General features: G+C 55.1%; 1 protein-coding gene across 2 annotated transcripts; it reads right to left on the bottom strand.

The window, feature by feature from the left end:
- Window positions 1–165: 165 nt before the first annotated feature.
- Window positions 166–14,549, bottom strand: EPHA1 (EPH receptor A1). Of its 2 annotated transcripts, none has more exons than XM_033099251.1 (18): window positions 14,414–14,549; window positions 13,403–13,467; window positions 9,364–9,645; window positions 8,049–8,445; window positions 7,667–7,822; window positions 7,002–7,346; window positions 6,715–6,842; window positions 6,317–6,467; window positions 5,773–5,869; window positions 5,501–5,559; window positions 4,570–4,695; window positions 3,493–3,678; window positions 3,267–3,328; window positions 2,939–3,145; window positions 2,601–2,750; window positions 2,144–2,337; window positions 523–678; window positions 166–442 (listed from the first exon to the last, which is right to left on the bottom strand). In XM_033099251.1, the coding sequence occupies exons 1-18, from the start codon at window positions 14,493–14,495 to the stop codon at window positions 364–366; spliced, it is 2,922 nt and encodes a 973-aa protein (XP_032955142.1). In that variant the 5' UTR covers window positions 14,496–14,549; the 3' UTR covers window positions 166–363. The 2 variants fall into 2 exon arrangements, with proteins under 2 accessions (XP_032955142.1, XP_032955143.1); XM_033099252.1 differs by lacking the exon at window positions 14,414–14,549 and adding an exon at window positions 14,069–14,186.
- Between the last annotated feature and the right edge of the window lie 584 nt (window positions 14,550–15,133).

Here is a 15,133-nt window from a genome sequence, read left to right as displayed (position 1 = left end):
TTCTTGGCAATTGACTCTTTTGTGCTACTGCCCTCAAGGGTGTGATGGACGAGACGGAGGGATGAAAAACCAGGGCTGAGGGTGAAAATTCAGCTCCTGTTTATTTACAAAAATATATATGTATATGTATATATATATAGTATATATATATATTAAACCCCCAGCTCCCTCCCACAATTACCTGTTTACTTCCACCCCCACCTCCCTTTTTAAAACAGAGGCTCCCAGCCTCCAGAGGCCATTTCCTCAGGGAAGAGGGGGCAGGAGCAGCACCAAGGCCTGGTAGGCTGAGGGAAGGGGCCTGAGCTACCATGGCCCCACCCTTGCTCCCTGAGGAGGACAGCGTCGGGGGGAAGAGACGGCTCAGTCCTTGAATCCCTGAATACTGCAAAGAATGCGCTTCTGGTGTCCTGGCAGCGTGATCCCCATTTGCACCAGGTCCCTGTGGGCAAGGAAAGGGGTCATGAGTGTGTGAGCTCAAAGCCCAGCAGCCCTCCGCTGCCCGGCCCCCCGGGTCCTCACTCAGCCGTCAGCTCCAGCACACACTCCATGGTGTCCAGCCCGGCGGAGCGGAAGTGCAAAATGTAGCGTTTCATGCGGATGGACTCCAGCCACTCAGGGACACTTCGATAGGGGATCCCATCTGAGCCACTCAAGCTGGGCAGGCGAAGGGTCAGCCTGTGGGACACGGGCTACCTCAGTCACACTGAAATACAGGCAGGGGCTATCTTTGGCCTTCCCATCCCCAGCTCGCCCCTGGCGTTCCTGAAACCGGGGCTCAGCCTGTGAGCATGGCGGCCAAAATTTAACTGGGTGTCTGAGCAAAGAGATTATCTAGACTTTGTGGATTAGCCTGGCTATTGTCTGTGAACCCATTTCCTGGCCTGCTTCCTGGTACACTTACAGCAGTGGGCAGGCTGACAGTCTGGCTGCACTGATAGACCTGGGGGAGGTGGCTGCCCTGAAAGTGCCAACACGAGCCTACCACAAAGCCCATCTGCAATGGAGTGGCCAGTTAAGACACAAAAGCATCCACTCTCCCAGCTGGGAGGAAGCAGAAGGCAAAAGCAGAGGTCCAGACGCCGGCTGTGGTCCTGCCTCTCTTGAGGGTGGCCCCTGGAGTTCTGGGAGCAGCCCCTACTTGCCACCTCCAACCCTGGCTGTTATTCTTGCACTCTGACACCTACAATACAATGAGTGTTCCTGTACTCAAGCCAGCCAGAGCCAAAAACCATTAGCAAAGTAAATCTGCTGGGGAAAAAAACATCCAACATTCCAAAAAGATTAGCACATGCAGTCTCCAGTGTACAAGGGAGTTGTGCTCCAAAAGATAGTTTCAAAAGTTGGAACTTGGAGCACATTTTCTCCCAGAAACAAGGTTATATATGGTGGTTTGATAGAGGCCAGCTCGCCAGGACTGGTTTGCCCGATAAAGCATTTGAAGCCCAGCTTTGCCTATCTCCCCCGCCTCAATGCCACCACCAGTTCATTTTCCACATCCTGGCAATGTTTTTGATAAAAATGCAATTCTGACCATGTCCCTCCCGTGGACAGTTTTAAAACATTGGTTACTAGTTCTCTGTGCTCAGGATAAAGTCCAAACTTCTCAAGGGTTCTCCTTGTACTGACCCTGCCACCTCTCCAGCTTCATCTCTGTCTGGCCACTGTCCCTGAAGGGGGTGCTGCCGTCCCCCTGCTCTTTGCAATCAGCCTGCCCTCAGTTCCCCAACCCATGTTGGCCACGTGATCTGGGAGCCTTCCCAGACCCCACAAGGCTGCTCCTCTCAGTCATGACAGACGTCCCACTGTCCATCGCTTGCCCGTTTCTCTGTCTTCCCCACCCCAATCGAAATGACCAAGCCCCCTGGGGCAGGTATTAGCTTGTAAGCACTGCTGCTATCTGCAGTTTTTGTTTTCAGTGTTTGCTTCCTTTCTTCTATCAAACTTGAGCTGCCCAGGGCAGGACAGCACCTCCTCCATCCGGCGCGGCCTCTCCCCGAGGGCGCAGGCTGTGGTCCTGCCTCATGCGGTGGACTTTGTCTGGAGCTCTGCAGGCCCACCCCCTGGTGGACACTGCCAAGTGCCCATTTCCCTTCTCCCAGATCTACCCTCCGAATCCCCTTGCCCTCCCCAGCATGGTTACTTGGGATCGAAGTTGGCAATGGTCCGCAGGGAGTGCGGCTTGGCAAGCAGCTGCTCTAGATGTGCCTTCAGCTGGTGGAAGGGGGGCCGACGAGCACAGTCGTAGGCCCAGCAGTTCTTCATGAGTTCATAGAGAGGGGCAGGGCAGTCCACGGGCGGGGGCAGCCGATACCCATCCTCAATGCTCTTCATTACCTGCAGCGGGGGGAGGGGAGGAAGGCCCAAGGTAGGAAGCTAACCTGGCGGCCCACACCCAATCTCTGTTCACACAAGATCACTGCAATGGAGCCTCTAAACCTCCTGACCAATAGTAAAGAGAACAGGGCGTGAGGAAAAAGGGACCAGAGGAGACAGAAGGGCAGAAAAACTGTGGATCAGGAAGAAGAAACAAGGATACGTGCAGGAAAGAGGCATGAGAGGATTTGGGGAGAAGATTGGTGCGAAGAGACCGGGCACACCTCCTGGTTGCTCATCTCGCCATAGGGTTTGTCCCCAAAGCTCAGCACCTCCCACATCACAATCCCAAAGCTCCACACGTCGCTGGCCGTGGTGAAGATCCGGTGGGCAATGGCTTCAGGGGCTGTCCATCGGATGGGGATCTTTCCTCCCTAATAAGGCACAGAAAGCTGATGTGTTTCAGGGCAGGGAGGAAGGGTGAAAAAACACCTGTGGGAAAGGGATGGGAAGTCACCGTGTCCACACGTGCACGCATCCCACACGCATCCCACATGTGCGCTTGTCGGTGTGGCATGAATTGTGTGCGCGCATGTGTGCGCGGTGCGTACCGGGCTCTCACCTGGGTTTCGTAGGTGCCGTCAAAGTTGTCCAGGAGGCGGGTCAGGCCGAAGTCAGACACCTTGCAGCACAGGTTCTGACTCACTAAGATGTTCCTGGCGGCCAGGTCCCGGTGGACGTAACTGTGGTCACTGAGGTAGTTCATACCAGAGGCAATGCCCAGCAACATGGTGACCAGCTGCCCCGGCCCCAGCTGGTCTTCCCGCTCCTGCAGCCGGATGAGGGGGCAGGTGACGGGATGGGCAGGGTGGCCTCTTCCAGGACCAGGAGCCAACACCCAGGGTTCCACGGTGCAGCCTCCCTCCCAGCGGGTCCTCTGCCCTCCTTACCCTGAGGAAGGCATCTAGGGCTCCATTCTCCATAAACTCGGTGATGATCATGATGGGTTTTCCTGAGACACGACGCATGTGTCACCACGGCAGCCTCCACGCCCTCTCCACCCAGAACCACCAGAACCACACTCCCTGCCGTGGCAGTACGTCTCCCCGCCACGGCCAGCGGTCTCACCCTCTGCCTCCTCCCCTCCCCGCAGACTCCTCAAGCCCCTCCTCATACTCTTTGTGACAACGCCTTCCAAGTGCAGAATGTGAGGGTGGTTGAATTGGCCCATGATCGTTGCCTCTCGAAGGAAGTTCCACCACTGGCCGTCTGGAGATGTGTCCTTCAAGGTCTTAATGGCCACAGTCTTGCTGTCCTGGCTGGGGATTCGCAGAGTCCCTCGATACACTTCCCCAAACTCTCCTGGGTGTAAAGAAAACAAGGTCATAGCCCGATGCATTGTCAGGCTCCTCGCCACCCCCAACCCCAGGGGACAGGCAGCGATATCCTCCAGTCCCCCAGTTCTCTTTTCTTCTCGGATCAGAAACCTGGTGTGCCCTTTCTGGGACAAGAGCTAGGCTGTCCTTCCCAGGGAAGGGGACAGGAGTCTGGGACAGGAATGCAGCTGGGGAACCTGTTCAGCACTGTCTCCAGGGTTAGCACGGTTCTTGGCTAACAGTGGGTGCTCAGTAAATGCGGGGTGAGTGGACGCTGTGCGGTGGCACCGGGGTGTCTTCATGAAGGGCAGGCTGGTCCTGGGCCGGCACACGAACGACCGGGAGGCTGCCCATTGCTGCCTCTTTTCCACAAGTTCCCCTGGTCAGAGCTTGGCCAGCTTGGCCGCACAACCAGCAAGGACACTGCCAAGCTTTGTTCTCTGCTCAGATCCATTTCCCCCGGTGACCCAAGGATCAGGGCAGCCCAAGGGCACTGGGCCCTGGAGGAGGGGGGTGTGGAATGTGGGGTGAGGGAGGCTCAGAACCTCTCCCACGTTTGAGAACCATCTGAGAAGCGCCTGAGCCTGGGCACAGTGGTGCACTATTGACAAACATGCTGTGTTTAATGCTCTTTATCAGGAACTCCATCACCACAGAGGCAGATTGTGTATGAGGCAGCGGCTACTCCAGGACACTTGATAAGGGGGCCGTAACAATGACCACAGCACTTCAGGGAGGATACAGGGTCGAGCAGAGAGGGAACTCATCTGGGAGTCCCTGGGCCAGAGTAGAGGCAGCTGGGCTCCGCAGGGAAGGGCTGGAAGGAAGTGGCTGGCCGGCAACTCTGTGCGGCCCCCAGACGGACCAGAGGGCTCACCTTCCCCTATGACAGTGTCCACGATCAGCCAAGTGGGATCGAGCTCCTGGGTGAACTCCAGAGCTCCCTGGGCAGGGTCCTCGTATGCCTGGAGGTCCACATAAGGCTTCAGCCACAGCTTGTCCTCTGCAGGGAGAACAGGGAGGCTCAGCACAGGAGCCCCACCTTCGGGGCTCAGGAGTAAAGAGGGGAGGGGCCAGCAGCAGACCTCGGACTTCCAGTCTTCTGTTCCCCGAGGAGTCCCGTTTTTGGCTGAAATGGGAGAAAGTCTCTATCCTCAGCAACGAAGCCAGCTTTTCCTCCTCCTATCTATGCGCAAAGCTTCCGTGTCCTCACCCGCTCCCCCCGGCCCCAGGCCCAGAGCAGTGGGCCAGAATCCAGACCCAAAAGCGTGCTCATGGCCTCGGGTTACTCAATCTTCCTGTGGTGGGTTGACCCAGGCTTCGAATTCTTTGCCCCTCCTCCTCCTCACCCCGGCTCTCCATACTCCTCCAGTAACTCACACTTCATTCACATTCCCAGACAAGCCTCACTCCGCCCCTTTACTTGGATGGATTGCAGACTGCCCCTTGTGTGGGGCACCTAATGAAGTGACCAGCAGGAAGCCCACATGCCTCCGAGGACTTCGGGGAGCCTGCCAAGCAACCTCCCTCCCGCGCGGCCTCAGCCCACACACCTGGCCAGCCAGGATGGGGAGGCTGCCCAAAGCCTGGGCGTGGGTGTAGCTGCACTAACAGCTAGCAGGTAATCGCACAGAGCCTCTGGGGTGCTCTCAGCACAAAGTTAATTAACCAAAGTTAATTAGGTGGCAAAAGACAAGAAGCCTAGAGACAAGAGAGCCCACTTGCGCCCCCAGAACTGGCCCAGCAAATGTGGGTCTCTCGGTCCCATCCCGATGGCGCCTCCCAACAAACAGGTGATTCTGACTCACCTCGGTCCATGTTGGTGACACGATCACGCTGCCTCTGTTGCCGTCGCCGCCGACCTTTCCTGTGGGGGATTGGGCACAGCTTCTTCAGGGTCCCAGGACCACCTCAGGGGCCCAGTGGGCTCCGGCTGAGTTTTTCCAGGGTGCAGGGTGAAGGTTGAGACACAGTGGAGCTTTGGTACTAGGGAATGGGAGGGTCGTGGAGGCTGCATTCAGGGGCTTCTGACCAGACAAAGGGACCCAGGATGGTGGCTTGGGAGGGGCAGGAGCAATACCTGGACCGGAAGACGAGAATCCCAAGCAGCAGTGCCACGCCCAGCAGCAGCCCGAAGATGACGGCCACGGTCTCGCCTCCAGTCAGGCCCTTGGAAACTGTGGCACACGGTGAGGGGGCGGGGAGGGGGAAGTCTGAGAGGCTCAGAGGCCACAGGGATGATGGAGGCCAGAAGGGCAAGCCCAGAAGCGGTCCTTCCATGGGCCTCACGTGTGTCCCCTAACTGGGGAGATGGGACTATATATGAGACAGCATGTGGAGGGGCCTCCTGCAGGGGCTGCCAGCTTGGGCTGCCTGCGCTGAACACTAACTGAGCGGTTAGGGGACTTGACGGGATGCTGGCCGGCAGTACCCAGTATCGGAAGGTGCGCCTGAGATCACTGGTGAGTCCGTGTGGGGCTCTCCCCCTGAGGCAGCTTCTGCGTGTGTGTGGGAGTGTGTGTCGAGGGAAAGGAAGGGTCACTGACTAGAACAGGGTCTGAGAGGGCCTCAGTGGGATGACAGATGCCTGTGTATTTGGAGCAGAACACAGGCTAGGCACCCACCTGGCGGGCTGGTCCGAAACTCATGGTCAGGGGAGAAAGGGCCAGGTCCCAGGGGGGTCAACATTCGGACTCTGACGATGTATGTGGTATCTGGCTGCAGTTCCGTCAGCAAGACCCTGGGTTCTAGCACCATCTGGTGCCGTTCTTCATCCTGTGGATGGGGACTCGTGTTGACTGTGCCATGCGTGCCAGACCTGGCAGAGGTGATGGGCGGTCTTGGGAGCATGTGGGGAGGGCCGGGCTGGGGAAGGGTCAAGGCAGAGTTCTGCATAGGTTTGGTCCCCAGAAAGCCATGTGGTTCCCTTCGGGCAGTTCCCCGCCATCCTGCACCCCAGGCAGGCTAGAATGTTGGGGTGTGCCAGGTCTCGACAGAGACTGTCTCTCAGCTGCGTTCTCACCTGGTTCAGCACATGCAGCTCGTAGCTCAGGTTCCCACTGGGGATACGGGGCCAGGAGCCTGCCCAGGTCAGCTCCAGCTGCCGTGGCTCCTTCTTTACCAGCCGCAGGGACAGACCTGACAGTGACTCTGAAAGTCCAGAGGGTTCCAGTGGATTGAGAAGGAAAGAGGAAATAGCTTGAGTAGCTTTCCCGATGGCATCCTGCCCATCACTTTGTCCCTGTGGTCCTAAGCCCTTCCTCTAGGCCCAGTCCCTCCCTAGGCCCAGTCCCTCCCCAGACTCCTCACCTGCGTGACCCATGCTGATGCTGAGCGAGGTGCTGGCGTGCGTGGAGCTGGCCAGCCCCGACACTCCATTTTGGGCTTCCACGTTAAAGGTATAATTGGCATAGGGTTCAAGGCCGCTGACGCGCACAGCAGGCTTCGTGAGCCCGCTGGCCCCCGGGGAGAAGCGCACACTCCCTCCACAGGGCTGGCAGGGCCCACCGTCCGGCACTGCTCCGCGACACTGAGAACACTCCACATTGTATCTCACGTCCTGGCGGCCCCCCGTATCTGCGGAGGGTGCCCAATACAGGGAGAGCTGAGTCCCCGACACAGAGAAGCTCAGGTTTTGAGGGGCTGAGGGAGGACCTGTGGGAGAAAGGGGCCATCAGTAAGAGCCTAAGCTTCTGGCCCTCGTTTCTTCCCACCACCCCAATTCTTGAAGTCCTCTGAAGGTCTTGCCAGGAGATTTGATTCCTACTGAGGAAAAGTAGCGTAACCGAGGCTCTGCATTCTTCCGGGTGGGGTGGGGGGCAGGGGACAGGGGAAGGTCTTCAAGTGTCTGACACGACATCCTGGACAGTCAGCCTCCAATATCTGAGAAGCTCTGGGAAACGCCCACCCTCACGCGGGCTCAGCCAAGGTCCCACACCGCCTCACAGATGGCCAGGCCTGGCTGCTGGACTCACGTGTGCACGCTGCCTGGGGGCCCTCCCCGGGGGCTCGGTAATGGCCGCTCTCACAGGCACAGATGGTGGCCCCTTCAGATTCCGCGGTGCTGTGTTGGGGGCACTTGAGACAATGGGGTGGGTCCATGTCCGCCCGATAAGAGCCACTAGGGCAGGCTGGAGAGACAAGCCAGCAGAGCCATGGCTGTCCAGTGCTCTTACAGGTAGAAGTCACCCCTGCCCATCCCTCGTACCGGAAACACCCCTGCATGTGTCTGTCTGGGGCCCTCCGACACTCAGTTTAACAATCTCTGATTTCCTTCCCTCTCTTGGCACCCCTGCCGCGGTCCCCCTCCCCCGAGCGGTCCCTGCTGATTGCCACCACCTCTTTAAGTCTCCTTACCAAGGCATCCTTCGCCACCTTCCTCATAGCCAGGCTCACAGTGGCACCGCCCCACCGGCACCAGCCACTCGCCTTCCGGGCTGCAGTGCATACGAGGACCACCCGAGGGGCTGGGGCTGGCCTGGGCATGGGGCAAGCAGGTCCCGGTCACTTCCACCAACCCGCCAGGTCCGGGAAGAGTGTCAGGGAATCGGGCCAAGCCGTGCACAGCCTCGGGGCAGCGCTGGTAGAACACCCGCACGGACACCAAGGCCACACAGGCCCCCGGGTTGTGGAAAGCGAGGTAGAGGCCACGGCGGGTCAGGCGGCCCAGGGAGCAGCGCTCCACGTTCATTTTCACAGCGCCAGAGGCGAGGTCTTGAATGGTGAAGCTCTGGTCTGCAGCCACCGTGGTCACCTGGGGAAAAGGTAGGGGGACAAGGGAAGCGACCACGTAACGGAAACGAAGTACACGACCAGAAACCGAGGGCCCATTACACGTGAGTTACTGGACTAAGCATTTACGTGCATTACGCTGTTGAGTCCATGCAATAACCCTGTGAAGTGGGATGGGTAGCCATCCCCAGCTAACAGACAGGAGACTAAGGCTAGGAGAGGTTAGAGACCTTGCTGGAGATCACACAGCTGCTACCCCGGTGGGGCCATCCTGTTGGGGCCAGGATTGCAACCCAGGCAGTGCAGCTATGACCCATGTCATTTCTGCTGTTGGAAGGTGTTGCCCAGGTGAGTGCCAATGGGGTAATCAGTTATAAAGTGTGTCATCATTTATTACTAATAGCAAACTTTACAACATCTTATCTTTGGAAAAAAATGTGCGTACACCCTATAATCGCGTGCTCTGAACTCTTTTGCCCTTCCGGTCTGTTTTCCTGAGTAGGAAAGACAGGGACAGAATTAGAGAAAGAGCCGCAAACAATGATCTCCTGACACAACCCCAGCAATACGCATGGGGAGGTGCCACGCAAGTGCGCGGCGGATACTGAAAACTTGAGCCACCTCTTCCCAGCCTCCACCACGGCAAGCTGTTATCTCAATGGATGCCTGGAAAGCCTCTGAAGTAGGGGAGGCTGACACTGTTATCACTATTCTCAGACAAGAAAACCAAAGCTCAGAGAGGTTAAGTGACACACCCAACGTCGGGACACCACAGAAAAAGTACTCAAATCCGGCTCTTCTGATTTCTTTGGTTAGTCAACACCTAGACTCTCTTCCTGTTGCTGCCACCTTCTCTTTTTCTTAAGCTGAGCAGGGACACGGACTGCAGTGAGGCAGGGATCAGTGTCCGGACCGGAATGGCACAGAGGGGTAAAAGTACCTTCTGGAACATGAGCCGGCGGAGCTGAACACCCACGTCCTGGTCGCTCTCCATATACAGAAGGTTGAAGGTCTCCTTGCAGCCCAGAGGCCCGGCGCCGCCAGGGAAACTCTTACAGTCCCGCACTGTGAAGCGCAGCTCCACATGCACGCGCCAAGGCTCTTCCCCTCGGTAGATCCAATTGGAGCGAAGCCAGTGGTCAGTGTCTCCGCTTTCTTGCACCGGGCAGTCCTGATACATGTATAGGGGTGTCCCATTCAGGATCTGCTGCACCCCGCTCCACTGTGAGAGGAAAATCAGAGTCAGGCTCCAAGTCACCACCTGCTCCCCAAACCCTAATTTTCTAGAGCTGATGGTGAGGAAGCAGGCATCAGTGTCCCCCAGGTCCACGCTCCCTGTCCTGCCTCTGCCCACCCCTCAGCCCCAGGACAGACAGTAGATGAAGTGCTACAGTCAGGGATTTATTTGGATAGAGGGTGGGCAAGACAATGCTCCTTTCCCAGCCATAGCCATCCCTTTTCCCTTCGATCAGCCCATTCCAGCTGCAAGAGTACGAGCACCAATTTTTATCTATTTCATCAACAGAGCTGTCAAGTACCCCAATGGCAGATTTCTGTAGCAAAAGCTCATTCACAAAATCTTTGTGCCTATTTGTTTAGAGAAGAGGAGTGTTTTAATATTGAGGCACCTGTGCTTTTGGAGGAGGCTAGAAGCAGCATAATAGACCTCTTCTGTAAAAGGGAATGTCACCCTCTCCAATATGCCTTCCAGTAAGGGCCACTATGAAAATCAACAAGAGTTGGCTGGACTTCTAGACACACCATCCAGTCCAACTCCTTTCATTTCTTTTAAACTAAAAGAACGTTTAAACTTAGTTAATAACGGCTAGAACTAATAGTATTTACCATGAGCTAGTCACAGTGGTAAGTACTTTCCACGAGGAAACTGAGTCACAGTGGGGTTAAGGGACTCGCCCAAGATGCTCCGCTATTAAAAGGCAGAGCTGGGACGTGCACCCAGGTATTCTGGGCTCCAGAGTTTATGCTCTTAATCATTATGCTTCTATGTGCTTATTATAAAAAAAAAAAATCAAAGAACAAAAACTTATATTAAAAAGTGAAAGTTCTCTCATCCATCCAGCCCACTGTCATAGGGAGCCACTCTTAACAATCGGAGTAAAACTTTCTAGACCGTTTTCAGTGCCTCTAGAGAAATGTTTTAACGTTTCTCTCGTGTGTGTTTAACATAAAAGTTTTTTAAAAAAACATACAAGTGTTATTCTGTTGAACTGCTGTATCAAAGGGTAAACATATTATACATAAGATAAGGCCAAATTGTCCTCCAAAACGGCTTTATCAGTTTACACTTCCACCAACAATGCCTGAGGGCTAATTTTCTCAAAAGCTCATCAACACTGAATATTAATGATTTTTTTACTTTTGGCCAAGCTTCTAGACAAAACGCCTTTTTAATTTACATTTCTTTGAGAGGAGGTTGTACGGTTCTCTTTTGCTCACTGGCTATTCGTAATTTTATGCAATTATGTATAACTTTGTCTGATATTCTATTGTTATCTTTTGATTGTTCATTTGGATGAAATTTTTTTTTTTGTATGGACATTAATCATTTGCTTGAAATGTATGTTTCTCCCTGTCTGTCATGCCACTTAACTTTGCTAATGTCTTTGATGTTGACATATATTAAAACTTTTTATATAATAACATTTATAGCCTTTCCCTTTATGATTTTTGGGTTGTGTGTTTTGTTTGGGAAGCTGCCCCATCCTAAACTTATAAAGATCTTCTATATTTTCTCCTAATATTTTTGTAGGTTTGGTTTTTAGTTTTAGATTTTAATCTCCCTAGAATTTATTTTTTGTGTATATAGGGTGGAGGTGTAACTTTACCATCTTCTTTTTCATTTTTTTTCAATTGTAGACATTCAATTGTCAATTTATTGACTAGTCTAGACTTTCCACATTGATTTGCAATTCCAATGTTATCACATACTAAAATCTTACATACGCGGGTTTGTTTTTGAACTTTCTATTTTGTTCCACTGACCTAAATATTATTGTGCAATGCCACACGTTTTAATTATAGTTGATGTATATAGTATGTTCTGGTGTCTGTAGGACAATCCCCCAGTTCATTATTCTTTTTTTCCAAAAAAAGTATCATCCATTCTTAAGTATTTTCTCTGCCAGATGAACTTAAGAAAGAGTCTCCCACATTCTACAAAATATTCCATTGATATTTTGGTTGCAATCCCCTTATTTTACAGAGAAGAGACCAAGAGGCCCTTAGAAAGCTCACCTCCCCAAGGGATTTTAATCCACTATAATAGCAGGGGCATTCATAGCTACTCTCAGTTCTGGGGAAAGACAAGAAAAAGCACCATTAACTATCAATTTGGGGTGGGGAGGGACAGGGGCATATCTGTGCATTATGCTAGGGAAGTCACAGATTGGGCAAGCGGGTGTCCAGACACTGAAGCTGGGATGAGAGAAGGCACTGAGAGCCTGTTCTTAAGGGGAAGCGGTGAAGGGGGGCAGGTGGGGGGGTGGTGGGTGGCTAATGTGCTGCTTGTTAGTTCGCCGGCCACCCCTGCAGCTGGAGCCAGAAGCAGATGTCCCCAGCTGTAACGCGTCTCTCCCAGTGGTGACCGATGGGGAGAATAAGCTGCCCCAGGATCCTTTCACTTATCACTCAGGCAGGGCTGGCTGCTGGGTGGGTACATTCTGGGGGAGCCTGGACCTGAGCGTGCGTGTGTTTTGAAGAGATGAAGAGGAGGACAGGGGCTGAGGTAGACACAGTGGGAGTGTGTGACTGCTGCTGTCTTCTTGCCCTCTTAGTGCTGTTGAGCCTGAGCTGGGAAAGTTGCCCGGCTTCCACTCCAGCCCAATTAGGGAAGAGTTATTTGGGTGGAGGTGGCAGGGGCACAGTGGAGGCCCGTGGGAGCCAGCAGATGGACCTGCAGCCCTTTTTGTGGAGTGATTAGCTGGTTTATGAGATGAGGCGCCTATTAGGGCTGGCCTAATCCAGGATTTTCCAGGCAGCCCCTCCTGTAGGATACATTATGGTTTAGTCTATTAATTCTAATTACAGGCTACTCTGTGGGAGAGCTGAGAGTGGAGCCAGGACCCAAGGACCCAGAAGGAAAGGAAGCAAGTCACCCCAACTCCAGAAATAGAGGCCTGATTCCTACTGGAGTAGGAAAGGGGAAAAGGGACCCCCAGAGAATGGGGTCTAGGACCAGAGCGAAGAAAGGCCTGACGCCAGAGTCCTGGAGGCTTAGGCCACTGGGCCAGCCTCCTGTGCAGCTCTGCTAAATGGCAGATAGGTGCTCCCTAGGACTCATAAGATCCTACCTCTGCTCTCTGCGTTTTAGGAAAACCCAAGGAAAGAAGGGATTGGAACAAACTCAGACAGCTGGAATACACGGTGTGCCTGCACTGGGGAGGACAGAGGAGGTGCCAGCAGCTCAGGGACCTCTATTGAGGCAGATTTGACTTTGGGGGAGTCACAGACCCTTTGAAAAATTTGATGAAAACTCTGGCTCTCCTCCCCAGGAAAAAAAGAAAAAGGCCACATATACACAACTTTGAATACATTTTTATGGGGTTCCCTGACCCCCTGGAACCTATCTGTGCAACTCCATTGGGAAAGATGAACCTCAGATTGAGGACCCTTTCCTGTTTTGGTGTCAGTCTTCAGCCATCCCCAGGACGGTCCATGCCCTCCCCACGATGTGAGCTCCTCTCTCCCCAGTTCCTCAGGAGTATTCAGCCCTGCCTCACAGGGGAGGGAGGAGAGCAGCCAGGGACTGAAGCATTCCCCATGGGGTGAAGCCTGACTACCCCCCCACCCAAGTCCCATTCAGGAGGCTCTGACTCACCTCCCCTCCCCCTCCCAGAGGAGACACTTCCAGTTTTTCCAGCTCTTTTCTCCGTTCCTCCACCCACCTCTCCACCCCGTTTCCCACTGGCCTTCAGCCTTGAGCCATCCTGGGTCCTTCCCTCCCCTCCCCTAGCACTTACCCCATCCTCTGGGTCCAGCAGCCAGCCCAACTCTCCCTCTGCGGTGCTCGTGTCCATCAGAGTGACTGAAGGTGTAGAGGAAAGGGGCCTGTCACCTCTGGGGGAGGAGGCCCCACATGTGCAACCCACATTCCTCACTCGGAGTCCCCCAGCCCCCAGGCTTCTACATCCTGTTCCTAACAGCTGTGAAGAGCTCCAGGGAGCAATTAGTCTGTCTTCCTCAGGAGTGAGAAGGGAGGAAGGCAGAGTGGAGCAAGGGTTGGAAGGCTAGACCTCTGACCAAAGTCAACGCAGGAAGCGTTAGAAGAGCTGCCACACAGAAGATGTGCCCCCTCTCCCTCTGGGGGACCCATCAGCTGCAGAATGGAAGGGTGCATGGGCAGCAAGCTGCTCAGCCTCTGGGGGTCACGAGTGGGCAGGACGTGGACCGGCGAACTTAGAGGGGAACCACCCACTGGCAAAGGGCCTGCTCTGACCATGATTGGGGGTGTGGAGTCGGGTACAAGGTACAGCTCTGAGTCTGGGAAGTGGGGGTAGTAGGGGTGAAGAAGGTGGGCAGGCCTTCACATATAAGGCTGGATCTCTACATCTGGGAACCGCTGCACCCCGACTCCTAACCCTTCCCCCAGCCGTGGGTCCCTAGGTTAGCACTGGGCGACTTCCCACCTCGGACTTCAGAGGGTTCAGATCTCTGGGCTGGGCGTCTGAGGCTGGGACTGCCTGGGCAAGCGGGGCCCCGCCATAGCTGGGGTGGGGGTTTGGACGCTGCTTCCTTGCACCCCACCCGCAGGTGTAAACTGCTGCCCAGCAGGGGCCGGGATGACTCGCCCGGGAAAGCAGCTGTGTGGGGTCAAAGACCAAAGATTGGCCTGCCCAGTCGATAGCCTGGCGGCAGGACAAAACAAGAGCGCTGGAGGGGGGCTCAAGGAGAGGCCTCCTCAGGAATGCCGGCTACTGGAGGGGGGTGCCAGCCCGGCCAGGGGAGGAAGGGTTGGGGGCGGGGGTCTGTACCTTCCTTGGCGCGCGCCCCCGGGGGCAGTGGGGCGCAGAGCAGCAGCAGCAGCCCAAGCCCCAGGGGCCAGCGCCGCTCCATGGCGCGGGGCCGGGACCTGGGACCGCGGTCGGGACAGCTGGGCCAGGTCTCGAGGACAGGGTTAGCCGGGCGGGCCAGGCGGGGGTGGGAGGCGGGGCCAGCTCCGGGGGCGGAGTCCCGGCCTCACCTGGCTCACCTTCTTAAAGAGACAGTAGGGCAGGAAGGAAACTTGTTGGACAGGTAATAAACTTCAAAAACCGGAGGCGTCTTGACAGGTATGAGACTGCGGGCGCCGCCTAGTGGGTGGGATTAGGAACTGATTAACCTAGTCCTAATTTTAACCCCACCAACCAAGTCTTGAACCAGCCTTTAGCCTAATTCTACCTAGGCTTTGAACTACACCCTTGTATTCCTCCCTCTTTCTTTCTTCGGGGCCCAGCACTGTGACAGACACCGGGGGAGGCAGGGGCTTGTGCTTCCGTGGGGCAGGCTTAATGACCAGAATGCAAGGCGGCCTACAACTCTTAGAAGGCTGGAAGAGAGAGCAAACTCGGCTGGCCGGGCACTTGAGGTGAGTCTGCAGGAAGTAGGCGTTTGAGTTGGGTTTTCAGTGGCAGAGATTGGGAAAGGCATGAGCAAGGGCCTGAAAGCAGGGAGCCTCAAGGTGCGTTCTGGGAGTGGCGAATGGACCAGTTTGA

The sequence above is a fragment of the Rhinolophus ferrumequinum genome, chromosome 26, assembly GCF_004115265.2.
Source record: "Rhinolophus ferrumequinum isolate MPI-CBG mRhiFer1 chromosome 26, mRhiFer1_v1.p, whole genome shotgun sequence".
Classification (NCBI taxonomy): domain Eukaryota; kingdom Metazoa; phylum Chordata; class Mammalia; order Chiroptera; family Rhinolophidae; genus Rhinolophus; species Rhinolophus ferrumequinum.
This window is presented reverse-complemented; position numbering and strand designations above follow the sequence as displayed.